This window comes from Semicossyphus pulcher, unplaced genomic scaffold, assembly GCF_022749685.1.
Source record: "Semicossyphus pulcher isolate SPU_LCO1_2020_fin unplaced genomic scaffold, fSemPul1.0.p SCAF_19, whole genome shotgun sequence".
NCBI lineage: Eukaryota > Metazoa > Chordata > Actinopteri > Labriformes > Labridae > Semicossyphus > Semicossyphus pulcher.
Genome location: NW_027211692.1, coordinates 3886024 through 3900227, shown reverse-complemented (window position 1 = coordinate 3900227; position 14204 = coordinate 3886024). Strand labels below are relative to the sequence as shown.

At 44.9% G+C, this 14204-nt stretch overlaps 1 protein-coding gene across 1 annotated transcript in view; it reads left to right on the top strand.

Annotated features, from left to right (window-relative positions):
• The first annotated feature begins 3528 nt into the window (after positions 1-3528).
• prx (periaxin) overlaps positions 3529-14204 on the top strand; it is a 34647-nt gene continuing 23971 nt past the window's right edge. Inside the window, exons 1-2 of the mRNA XM_069668977.1 lie at positions 3529-3643; positions 3817-3873. Of these exons, the coding sequence (XP_069525078.1) occupies positions 3529-3643; positions 3817-3873 (172 nt within the window). The remainder of the gene's footprint in view (positions 3644-3816; positions 3874-14204) is intronic.

Genomic DNA, 14204 nt, shown 5'->3' with positions numbered 1-14204 from the left:
ACATAATTTGTTGTCAATTAAGGCCCCTGGCAAGCCAAGAAAAAGTTCTGACTGAGCGTATCAGCCGGAACATTTTTTAAACTCCACTTTATGATCTGTTTTACTTTTTATGCCATGCATGATTGTACTTAACTTCAAATTTAAAAAAAGTGCATCACCAGCTCCATTTGATGGCAGCACAGCACTGTTTTATAACCTCATCATATAGCATTAGTAACGGACACCTTCCAGCCAATCAGAAAAGAGTATTTCTGAGGCCAAAGTGGAAATGAATCGAGGTTAATAACCTTTTAGAGATGTGGTCGCTCTCCTCCTCTCTTACACCCACCATGTTTTTAACTGTAACACACGCACACACACACACACACACACACGCCTGCTCCAGTTTCCTGGCCCATTTAAGCGCTGACGAGGGCATAGCTGAGGTCTGGTGGGACGCCGTGCCCTGTGCCAACTGAGCTGCCCCCCCCCCCCAGCCATCAACACCCCCCACCGCTTCCTCCCTCGTCCCCTCTACTCCTCCTCAGTCCTCCTTCAGCTCTCCCCTGTCTCACTACAACCCATCATTAAAAACACATAGAAACATAGTCCTGATGTCACGTTTTAAAAGCGTGTAATCACAATACTTTTGAGTGAAATGAGTCCACAGCAGTGATTAGAGTACAGATACCTCCCCCTCCCTCCCTCCCCCTCCCTCCCTCCCCTGTCGGCGCAGCCCTTGTGTCAGGGTCCCGGTCCTCCCCCGTATCTAAATCCTGGCTTTGTGTGAGAGCTGCAGAGCAACAATGACGGTGTTAGCTGACACAGTGCTGGCTGCCTGATCTGCGCTGACAGCATCTCCTCGCTGAAACCCCACCTCCCCCCGCATCGCCACCTCTGCACCGCCCGCTGGCATGAGACACATCCATCGCTCATCTCTGGGGCTGTGGGCTGGGTAGAGGGCTGGATGCTTCACTGTGGCCATGGGGGGGTTAGGGGCTGGGTCGCAGTCTTGCAGAGGCTGTGGTCTGAGGAGAATGTGTTTTTTATTCATGGTGCATGTCACCTATGCAGGTGTTTTCAGATGTTTAAGCTTTGGTGGAGTTAATGACGGTTATTTTGTGAGGACTCTTGAGCTAATGAAGGGCAAAGTCATCCAGCTACAGGTTAAACTCATAGAACTGAGGGAGACGTCAGTCAGGTGCAGTTTGTACATGCATAAAGAGGTTCATTAAGGTAAAACATGCAGGTGTATCAGTGTATTCATCATTTAAGAGTGTGTTTGGGATGATTTTACAGAGTCAGTTAAACTCCTTATCCAGCTGAATTAGTTCCACTGCAGCGACGCCTCTCCTCCTCATTCCACCTCAGTGAGCGTGAAGTCGTGTCAGTCCTGCTTTGTTCGCATCAGTGCCACCTTTAATGTTTCCTTGTTCTGAATGTGAGTCTGAATGAAGTATACGCAGGATAAAAACCCGAGGAATGGTGCAAAGCCCCAACCATGCCGAAGCGTCCTTGAGCGAGACACTGAACTCCACCCAGCCCACCGTGTGACCTCTGACCTCCCTGTAGAGGGAAAGAGAATTTAGCTGCAGGGATCAAGTGTCAAATATCTTCCCACTTAATCTGCAAAATGTCACTGAAAGAGACGCCAAACAACGAGACACAAACGACCACAAAGAGATGACAAATATACTAGAGACAAAAAACAATATAGAGATGCTGAATTACAACTGAGGTACAAAATTAAGAAGAAGATTTACTTCACTAATCCCAGAGTGGAAACTTTTCTCTCTGTTTTTACAAACATGCTACACATACGAAGGCCCGGATTACACACATGCACAAACTAATGGAGAGACGTCAGAGTGAGGGGGCTGCACATGGACATGCGCCTCAAGCAGTGGGGGATTCGGTGCCTTGCTCAGGGACACCTCGACGGAGTCCAGTAAAGGAACTGGCACCTCTCCAGCTACTTGACTACGACTTGAACCGGCCACCCTCCAGTTCCCAAACCAAATCCCTACAGACTGAGCTACTGTCTACCCCAATTACCCCAAACTACCCCAAATGACACTAAAGAGATGCAAAAAGATAAATCAAACATCTACAAAGAGACACAGAGATGCACAGCAAATACAAAGAGAGACACCAAACAACCACAAAAAGAGGCAAAAGGACTACAGACATGCAACATTGATTTAAAAAGATGCCAAACAGACACATGAACTACAAAGAGAGATAAAATCTTACAAAACAAAGACAATGAGATTCAAACAGCTACAGAGACATAAATCCACAGCTCATGGCCCAGCACTTTTACTCATTCTGTGCAGCTCGCTCTGGGTGTGTTGTCTATATGTGGGATGGATAGGGGGCTCTGACATGTCTCTGGCCCCGGGTCTGCTGTCTCTTAATCTGTCTCTGGGCAGTTGGAGGACTCCGGCTGTCCAGCAGGTCTCAGATTAACCTCAGCTCTGCAGCCAGCTGGTTTACTACAAATCATCTATAATAGTGGGAAACAAACATAGACAAATGTACAGACAGATACACACTGGCATTCTGAAACACACACACACACACACACTCACATCGTTCAGCCCACAGCCGCAGCTGCTCCTCTGAAAGGGAGCGTCACACTTTCTCTAAAATCAGATCCAAGGCCTGCTGTTTCTATTTTCAGACATTCAGGATATAAATAACTTCCCAACAACATCACTTGTTGGAAACTTCGTCCAGACATTTAAAGAGCAACAGAATTTTATTGGAGCCTGTTTTCAGGTTTATTTTGGACTGAAGTTTGATCTCTCGGACGGGACACGGAGATCTGAACCACAAACAGACGAGTTACTGGAAGGAAAGCCCAGGTATCTAAAGTAACACAACATGCAGCAGATCCTTCGTCACCGTTACAACAGGGTACGTCACGTTTCTGAGAACTGTCCCATTGGTGCATATTAAGTGATCAGAACTTTATGGCAGATCAATCCTGCAAACTCTGCAGTGTGCAGCCGGACTTTGTGAGGAGGAGCATTATCCAAAGTGGAAAAGCCGACCTCTGACCCTTTACTTTATAGCCTGTAGTCTACGCTTGAAAAATTATGTATCATTATCTTATTATTGCTGATGTTGCAAGGTCTATTTATACAACACCCATTACTGTAGCACTTTAGATTCCTCATGGGAACAGCAAAATGTGTGTCTCAGGTTATTTGGCCGATGATTGTGCTGATCTGCTGCATTAGAGGGAAAGAACTCGCCCTCAGACCCTTTCAAATCAAGCTACTTATCGGTTTATGAGCTGCAGAAAGTTTTCATTGTCTCAGCTTTGTCCACAACGAGCACAGACAGATTTTTGTGTCTGAATTGTCAAACTGAAAATGTCGTTGTGACTCAGAATGAGAACAGGATAAGTTTTCTGGTGGACATATTCAGAGACAGAGAGAGAAACATTATTCTCACTTCTCAGACAGACTCTCCACTATGTCACAAACTTTGTTATCTTCCTCTCCTCCCTCCTGCTGCAGCCCCACCTCTCGCTGCCCTAATATGGGGGCATCTGTCTGCCCTCCAGCCAATCAAACGGCTGGATGCGTCCCTCCTAGAGATGCCATGGGCCCGGGCCAGGCCGGAGGCTTCAGTGAGGGGAGCAACAGGCTGGCTGGTGACAAGGGGCAAAGGTTTCAGACAGAGAGAGGGGGAAAACATCCAAAATAACAACAACAAGAAGTGAAGGAAAGCAGCTGAGGGACGACAGGAAGTGAACGTTAGAGAGAGAGAGAGAGCGTAACAGGAAGAAAAGAAAGAGAGGCTGAGATTGAAGTTGTGCTGCTGCAGGTGGAGGTTTGTCACCTTTGAACCGCCGGAGGAGAAACACTGAGGCTGAGACTAAAGGTAGGCTGGATGAGCTTTAATAAAGTCTGCGCAGAGCACTGATACCACAGGGCTCTGTGTGTTGTTCTATGCACAGAGGAAAGCAGGTGTTAAAATGAAGGTTGAAGGGGACAGACAGCAACATTTTTAAAGCATCTTCAGCGGCCCTGCCGGTGTTGCTCTGTCTTTGCTCTGTGTCTGTATAAGTTAGTTTTAAATCAGCCTGAGAACTTGTTTAATTTAACTAAATATTGCTCTAACATTTGGCAGCTCAGGAGCAGTAAGAGTTATGCAGAATAGTTTATGTAGCAGCCTGCAGACTCCACATTGCTGACTCCAGAGAGCATAACAATAGCACGCTGTTTAAATACAGGGACACTTTTAGTAAGACAGCTGCCGCTTGTGTTTATTCCAACATCCCAGTTGCTGGTTTCACACACTCCAGTATTCACTGAGGTTTCTGGTAACCATTTGCACATGTCACTATGACTCTAAGTTTATAAGACTGTTTTGTAATCAGACCTGGGTCAAATAACACAGAACATTTCTCATAGCATTTATTTAAACCTTCAGGGACAGATGGGCGGGGCCTCCAACACGGGACAACACCTCACGCAGCAAAACATTCAGAGAAAAGCACTTAAACATCTTCTTATTGTAATAATCGTCTTTTATAATCCAAGATCAGTTAAACGCAGCAGATCAGAGCTGTCAGAGCTGCTGGTGTAGGCGGTCATTTCAAGCCGTCCCTGTCTTAATGTTACACACCAGCGACAGCTGCAGTGTGACGGTCACAGGATCTGTTTGCCCCGCAATTCCAGCTCCACCAGCCTGGTATGCGTGCTGGCCCAAAGTGGGTTCAGAGGCTGCTGTAGCCAAAACACACCCGCCCTGTGATGGAGCATCACCAACATATGTGTGGCACGGAGTTACATAACGCAGCGGCTAACTGTTGAGCAACAGGTATTGGTGATTATAGCAAACTTTCCAGCCCTGCTGCTCAGGTGTTTTTCTTACCTTCATGATGAAAAGATATTCCCATTAAAGCTCCTGTGAGGAACTTTGGGTTTGTGTTGATTTTGGCGCCTCCGGTGGACAAAGCCGTACCTCTTATCTCTGCTGATTTTGTCCTGTACATTATTAAGTGGTGTTTTTTAACAACAAATCTCATCCTGCTTTCTTCCATATGTATCACTCACTTTAAACTTTGGCCCTGGAAAATGTAAACAAAGGCAGCGTGCAGTTTCGTCTGACACCTACCCCCGCCAGCGATTTCAGGCATCAAAAATAACTATATAGAAATAATTAATCTTGTCTCTTTGTGGCTCATGTAGAGTCATCGGAATTAATTTCAGTCTGTTTCATAACAAGCGAAAAACTCCACAGGAGCTTCACGTTTCTTAAAGATCTCCACCAGAGACGAGTTTGGACTGATCGACTGTTTTCAGCTGCTTGATTAGAGTCCATCTTTATGAACAAGAAGACAATACATCACGGCAGGCATCTGATTGTAAGAGCCTGGATTCATTATGAAGTTAAATCTTTCCCAGTGTCAGCTTAGTGCTACTACAATTGAAGCGAACATGGAAGCAGTAGCGCAGACGATCAACAGGCAACACTGATGACAACAAAAACATACTGTGAAGTCGTCAGATTAGACATCAATCTGTCTAAAGGTTCATGTACAGCAGAGATAACAACAACCAGCACAGTGTCAGGGCCACAGCTGTGCACACGTCCTCTGTTAAATCATAAAATAAAATCCTCTTAGCCAACCGTTGTCTTTTGGACAGCTTCTTAAAACTGTTCCACCCTTTGAAAACATGAGAGCATGATGTAATCTGTTTACTGTAGTTAAATTTGTTGATGTTGGTCGCTGAGGGTGAACTCCTCTTTACTCCAGCTGGACCCGTTTAAATGGAGGCTAGTAACCGAACGCTACACTAATTCTGTCGGTACGGACCGTCACAGCGATCACTGATGCTACAAATAAAGTCTTGGACGCGTCAGACTCTTGTGGCATGTTGTTGTTGTGGACGCTTTCAGAAATCGTTCTGATAATCAGTTATTTTCGGGTACCATGTTGCTCTGGAAGATAAGAGAGCAGCAGGTTTAATTTGCGAGCTGAGCGTAAATGATGTAGAAAATGAAATGATGGATGATGATAGGAGCTTCCTGGCGACAGAGTCTGGGTGGTGGTGGTTGTAGTTGTGGGTGGGGTTAATTTTAGACCAGGAAGTGGGGTCATGAGTCATGATTGGGCAGTTCAGCAGGGAGACCTCATGAGGAAACTCTGCTTGACGTAGACACTTGGGTGAACTTCCCTCAGAGAGCCGAGAGGAGCCGTCAGGAAGGAAGACTCGTGTAAACAAACGCCTCATGGACACATTTCTGTTCATCTGGAGATACTTTACAAATATATCAAACTCTGAGAAACACTTTTTAAAGTCTGAGGAATATCATACAACCTCCCCGTCCATTTACATCCCTCACACATGATAAGCGTATCTGTCAAAGGTATCTCTGTTTCCTGTTCACATGGAGGCATTTCCTGTCCAGAAGCTGACGCCTGTGGGTGTGTCTTGTTTTGTCCATCTGATATCTCCGATGATCAGGAGACACGCCGGGATGTCTCTCTGTTATCTTTAGGGTTTGGACGTTCTTCTGTCGGGTGGATCTTTTATCTAAAGTGGCTCACAGCAGAAACGCTTCCTAAATGTTCGGCTCAGATGGACACAGAGGGAGTCACAGCCCTGATCCCGCTCTGCAGGTTCTCTCTCTGTCCTTACAGCCCCTTTTCATACATGCACACTCCTGATAGCCTCCAGAAAACTTCAAGACAGTCTGCCCCTGAAATGCTCCAGAGTGGCCCCTTCACACACGTTCCGGACATGACGTTAAAAGTACATTGCAACTGATGAACAATTTCAGCGTCGGCCCTCGCAGCAAGAAGCTCCCAATCTCATCATCTCTCCAGTCTGCAGACATCTTTGCTGTTGTCATGTGTTAAATGATCCTTCTCTTTCAACCTCGGATGTTTTTAATCGTCCTGTTATGTGTCACTCTTCACTTGATATAAACATCATCACCCCCGCCCACACGGTGAATATACCTGCTGTGTTCACACATCGGCTCACCCCGACTTCTTGCAGACATCTTACCAGGAGGCTGGCAGGAAAAAGTCTTTTTAAACTGACGCTCTTACAGATGATCAATATTTAGTTTGATTGAAACACGACATCAGAGTTAAAGCAGCTTCATTAGAAGTACGTTATTATGTTGTTGTTGGCTCTTGTGACTGAATCACTATTCTGCAAATGAAAGGCCAGAATCAGCTGTTGGTCCTCAGTTGTCTTTCTAGTCTGCTGTGTCTTAAGCTGTGTCCCAATCCAGTGGCTGCAGCCTTTGAAGGCCGTATTTGAAGGCTGATTGCGTCACAGAAGCGGCCGTCCCAATTCAAAGGCTCCTTCAGATGCGGCCGTCAAATGTGTCCTCTGTTGCCCACCGTATCCCGAGATGCATTGCGCGGCATCAAACGAGATGGCAGACTTTTAAACGGCCGTGGAATACTCTTTAAAATGTAAAAGATTTTGGTTTCAATTCACTCGAATAGCTCGTGCTACACATGTTTAAGAAAACGAAAGGACCCTTGAAACAAATTATCTTTAAAATAATAGGTTAACTTAAGCGACATTAGTTATGCTAGCTTGTTAGCCTGCTAGCTACCTGTTGCTTGTGACGCAAGGTAGACCAGCCCGTCTCATTTCAGTTTGGCCTTAACGGTCTACGCAGGCTATGAATGGAGCATCCTCTATGGACCGCCTCCTTCGAAGGCTGCAGCCCGTGGATTAGGACACAGCTTTGGTCTTATGTTTTTATAACATGAGATGGTTGTGATTAATTTCTGCACTTCTGTAGAGTTGTTAAACACACAAGACACAGATTGAAAACATGATGGTAAATGTTTAAGCAGCAGAGTTCGAGGTATCCCCCTTTTTGCACCAAGCAGAGGGTAAACAACAAGACACACTTAATCCTGTATTTCTCATAATGTCACTAATAGCATCTTTTTATCCGACCCACCGAGCCCGGGTCCTTTAAACTTCACACACCTGGTGTGAAATATGCTTTCAAGTTAACACCTCAGCTGTCCCCTGACTTCTTCTCAGTCATCACATCTGTTTGATTTTAGTGCCCATGACAACCAACCAGTTAACTGTTGGATGCTGCTCTGTCATCTTCCAATACAGTGATGTTTCCTTACTGATGTTAGTCTGCATACTGTTGTTTGTAAAAATAAATAGGTGTACAGTTCTAGTAATTTGGGTAGAAATATTTCCGATAATAAATATATTAGTGAAGAAGAATAGGCTGCGGTATCATCATGCCTATATTTGTAAGAATTGTTGTGTGCTGAAGTTTGCAGTCAGTCTGATGTCCAGAATAGAAGCTGTTTCCTCCTCTGGTCTTGTGATTGTCCTAAAATTAGATGCAATAAGTTTTGTTTTATGACGCTGCCACCAATTGTGAAAAAGTGTTTGGGTATTTCCTCTTCCTGTGTGTGTTCTCTTATGTAAGTTTGCGAGGAGAAAAACTATTTGTGTCGATATCTGGCCTCCGCTGATAAAACCTCAGTCTACAAATAAATCACGCTCACATCCTCAGCTGTCTCTCCGGAGCTGCATCACCGCTGACACCACTTACGTCTGAGAAATGTTATCAGCTCTTTGAAGGGCAGAGAGGTGGCTGTTTTCTTTGGGTGGACACCTGATGCTCGAGTGCTGCCATTACTGAGCCAACTATAACATCATTAACTTGTCCATCTCTGAAAGGCTTAGAGCCTCTGAGCGGGATCACAGCAGCAGGGTCTGTTTCACCAGGCTGCTGCTGGAAGTCAGAGCAGGACAATGAAAGTTGTTCAGCTCACATCATCACACGGACTGACTGATGACTGGATCAGTTCGAGCTGTCAGTCAGGCTTTGAAGGACTGTCTTCATCAGGAGAAGGACAACGGATCAGACGCTTTGATTAAGCTGTTGATTAAGAGTGACATCTTGCAAAGTGATGAAGAGCAGCGTACCATTTTTACACGGCTACAAACATCAACACAAACTTGATTACACTCTCCTCTTAGCTCTGTTTTTGGTCCCTACCAGGAAATGGGGGATGACACGCAGCAAAGGGCTGAGGATGGGAGTCAAACCCGGGGCCACCGCATCAAGGAGCCTCTGCACATGGGCTGCTGATTTAACCGCTGGGCTAAACCTCTACCAGCTCTTCAATGGAAATATGTGGCTCTTCAGTTGCTCAATGCTCCACTTTGTTCACCAGCTAGTTGCTCACTTTGTCTGTCAGCTGTTTGGAACTGAGCAGGTAGTGTGCCCTGGCATTTTCTAGCTGATAACAGCTGCCTGTTGCAACCAAAGATAACACTGTTACCAGAGCAGTAAAGCCGTGGGCCAGCTTACAATCAGTTAAAGTGATGATCTCGAAGACTTTCATTTAAATAAATGTCTGTTAAGTCTCTATCTATCGCAGAATGAGGTAACACAATGGTGATTGAGCCCACTGATGAAAGCCTTTGCATTTGCAGTATTACAGACTGGGTGTCTGGTGCAACTTTTGCGGAAAAAATCTTAAGCGTTGCCCAGTTAGTGACGCGTTCTCCATCAGCCAGCAGTGGTTGGTCTGCCAGAGAGGGTAGGCGGAGCTAAGCGGCTGCTTTTCTGCTCTCTGCAAGTGTTGCGAGTAAACAGTAATCTACTATGGCTTAACAAACAAAGAAAAGATGGATGACTACAGATACAACTTCAACAAGAAGTGAAAATCCAAAGAAAAAGAAACTCGACGCTCAGATGAAGCAAACTGAAAAGGAAAGCGACCGTCAGCCAGGAAAATCAAGAGTTACAACCGGAGCCAACTGTAGACGTCACACATGCAGCACTGTCTGGATATCTGGGACGTGTGCTGCTGCAATTATCATATATCGCCATAGGTGCCGCCAAAGAGAACGAAACTGAGATCTTCGAGATTATAACTTTAGAGCAAAGACACTTGAATTATGTCAGGACACTCCCACAGGGTTTTACATCAGGACAAGACAAAGAATTAAATCTACGACCATGTAGGTTGCTTTTAGAACCACTAATTTATCGGTTCATTAACGGGCAGCAAACTTCCTTTTGGGGCGATTGTTTTGTGAAACAAACACAGGACTGTCAGCCAGGAGCTGTGGTTCCCATGTGACACCAAATATCTTTTTGTTACGTGCGTAACATAACCAAGTAGTTTTGGTGCCTGAAGCTTGCCAAATGAAGACTGTAACGTTAACCACATGTTACACGTTTTTGTCAGATAGACAAACGGAGGTGAGAACGTGCTGCCATCCGTCTGTGGAGGCCCTAAGTTAGCCGAGACCTCCGGTTCGTATTAGAGGGTAGGAAAGATTCTGTTATGTGGTCGTATGGATGTGATTGGACTAGAGGACTTGTTTTCATCATCCGTTAAATCATACACACTTTATCTTGTGTTGGGGCTCTGCTCGTGCAGCTTCTCGGTCTGAATATGCTGAATATGTAAATGAACTTAATTCCTTCTCCCAGAGTGATGACATGTAAAACTGACTGAGAAAGTAAAGAGGCATTACTCATTTTGTTGTGACTAAGCTTTTTTTGCACAGAGTTGAGAGTAGCTGTCAGACTGTGTTTAAGCTGTTCTTTTCCACTTTATGACCTCAGTAACAAACTCTCCTGCATTATCACCAGACGGCTTAATCCAGCCGCTGTGAGACAAACTGCAGAGAGGCTGACGGAGCAGCGAGCGCTTCAGCTCTCTGGTTTGTTCTCTGATCTTCAAATGCAGAACTCATCGAGAGAGCAGTCAGGCAGGACGAACGGAGAGTCTGAGCTGTCTGCCTCTTACCCACTGCATCATGAGGAATTTAAACTTTCTGCACCAGCTGAACAGATGATTTCTGATATTTATTTGTAAATGAAATGTGGAGTATATTTGTTGGTGGATTTTGTCACACCGACTCTGGTGCGTCTTTGGTAAATCAGCACTTTGATCAAGAAGTTTGTGTGCTCACAGGCGCTGACAGCGTGTGGATGTGACTGTCTTGATGTATTAAGAGTTTGTACCTGTCACGTCTGCACCACTGCAGTGAGAGCAAAAGTTGACAACCTGAGTTTGCATGCGTTTATCCTTCATTTTTCCTTTGAGATGAAATCATCTTTTCACACGCCCTGGACTTTTTAATGTCACAGTTAAGGAATATTTTTGAGCTCTCTAAAACTATATTAAATCCATAAAGATATTTCTGTTTCTCAGACCTTTAAAGTTTCAATCCCTTTGCGTACGTCCCTCTAAGTATTATACTGTAACAAAGAACAACTGTAGAAACAGAGGAGGGCTGCTGTGACCTGCGCACGCTTACTGCTAAGCTGGAGAGTGATTCACAATGTTACCTGATCGTGTGATCACATGATCGTACTACTTTCTCTTTCAAGCAGCAGCAACTTTGAAAAGATTCCAGCAGGTGTTATAGAGTGAATGGAAAATAGTTTTGAGTGAATTATGTCTAAAAATAAAGCAGACATTAAAACATATTGCAGTGACACAGGTGAAACAGGTGGAGGTCTGTTGTTTACCAGTGTGGGAACAATAAGATGAGGTCAGTCACGTCTCTGTACCTGTACCTGCAGAAGGCCGGGGGTCCGTGCTGACGGGGGCAGTCATCAGGCCTGTACAGGCATGCAGATGTGTGAGTGTGAGCTATAATAAGAAAGGACTGCGAGGCATTTCAAATCTTCTCCTCCTCCTCTGCCGTCCCTCCATTCCTCAGCTCCGTCCAGGGAGTGCCACCTCCTCCACCTGCTGCAGTCCGTCTGCCACACAGAGCCGTGCTTTAAAGCTGCAGTCAAGTGCAAACCACAACTTTGTAACTGCAACAGACAATCGTATTTTAACTTCAGTTAAAATATTCTGTTTCATTCTCGAGGTTTGCAAACAGTTTTACAATCTCAGACTTCAAGAAACTTTTAAGATCAGCCAAAAAAACAACTTTGATGACTAACACGATAACTCTGAAGGTGCTGAACATCCTGCACATTACAGGCACTGCAGCGTGGGCTGTACACTAATGAGACACAGCGGTGACATCTGCTTATTTGTGCTCTGACAGACACTTTGAGGCCATTAGTGCGGCGTGTAGTGGTTACACCTGTTGTTGCTGCTGACACAACGTCCGTCACTCAGCGCAGAAATAATAGCAGAGCTGAGATCTCAACAGGACGAAGTGAACATCTCCGTTTGAAGAGAATGTGTTAGAATATCCAAACTCTGCAAGATTCAGAGTTTAAAGTTTAATTAGCGGCACTTCACTTCTTAATCAGCAGAGTAAAAACACGTTCTGGATCATCTCTTTGTCAAAAATATGATAGTATAATTAACAACAACATAAAATCTCACAGAATAAAAAAGATTAGAGTCTCAGCACGGAGCTCACGATGTGTTTTATTACATCTGATTATCCCTGCAGGAGCAGCAGAGTCAGTGATGCACCCGGAGCTCAGGGGCGGTTTAATGTGCGAATCTCTTCACGCATGGAGGGTCCGTCTTTCCGAACTCTTGCATTAATGCTCCTCGCTGCTCCTCTGTGAATGATACACTGATGGCCGGGCAGCACTGAATGTGTGCTATGTGTTCTTGTGACCTCCATGATACCAGATACCTCCAACCCACCCAAACAGGCACGACATTCACGCCGACACTCTACACGTCCACACACACACGCCCAAACTCCAACACGCAGATGGCTTTCTCTCTTGTACAGACACAAATATATATATACACACACACACACACACACACGCACATGCACACATAGCTAAGCTGAGGCAGTTAAAACAGCGATCACATGAAGGCAGGACTGTGAGGAATGAGATGCTGGGGGCCACAGTAACAGAGGGCCAAGGGACTCCTGAACTAGCAGAGAGATACTGCTGAAGGACTGATGGTAAACTGAGCAGGAGAGGAGCTTTTATATATTCAACAAACTCCTGTAGGCAACCTGATCTCATGGAAATATGTGAAGTATGTTAAACTTAGGTGCCAGCGCCACAGAAACAATGCAAAGTGCACGAGGGAGAGGAGAAGGAACTTTCTTGCATCCAGCTAACGAAGTGAAACTCTGTCTGTCCTCACTGACTCTCCATCAGCATCGTGTCTGTCATGTAGCGTGGTTTAAAGAAGTCATTTCATCTATTTCTGCTAACACCTGTTCATAAGAATAACTCGTGTTGTATCGTGGGTGCTACAGACACTCAGCTTCTTTGGTTCCTGCTGGCATCATTTCTGTGTTTATAGCTTGCACCAGCTCTCCTTCATGAACCGGGCGACCTTAAATGTCTATGTGGACATGAAAGCATCAGGAATCTGGTCGGCAGTCTTGTCCTGGTTCACTCTGTTTTACTGTGTTTAGTTGCAGCCTTTACATCCCTGCTGGCTGTAAAACAGTGTACAATCCTTTTGTTGCTTTGGCTTTTGTAAAGTGGTTACTAATACATTTGAAGAGTATGAGAAGTAAAGAAAGAACATCGAATGTTGTGTTGGTGAACACACTTACAGCATCTGTTGGGAGTAACTTGCGCACATTTGCTGCAGTTTTCTGAGAGTCTCTGTTTGTTGACTCTCACTGAGGGAAACTTTATTGCTCCTGGCATCACTTTAATCAACCGACTCAGATGTATATCATCACACAGACTGGTTGATGCTGTTTGACTTTATGATTCCTGAACCTGCTCTTCCTGCTTCTTCTCATGTTTTCCCTACAGAGTGCTCTCTGTTTCCTGGGAGTGAAATGTAACAGGTTATTTGTTTTGCTATGGTATCTGTATCGGTTAATTTTTGGGGGAGTTATTATGACAATGTCACTAACGTCATTAAATATTTGAGGTTGGAGCAGTCTGTGCAGGGTTTGGGGGTCTCGTGGAATCTGAAGACCGCCGACCCCGACGTTTGAGACTGTCAGCTGTGTCACTACAGCTTACAGTCCACATGCAGCAGCCTGACATGAACACTTGATGCTACACGTCCTTAAGAATGCTGCTGGAGCTAATATACTGAAACATAATACAGACCTGTCCTGATGGCATGTCAGCGCTGACATGCTGCATTTAGACAGTGCTTCATGTAGGAAGATTATGTAAATATATCAATATTTTTCCTGAGTTGTGAAAGTGATACTCATCCACTATGACTCGTATCTTTTCCTTCCTAATATATGCTTTATATGTGTGATATGATGCCATTTAATTACTATGAAGCAGAAGTAGAAGCATCCAGTGCATTT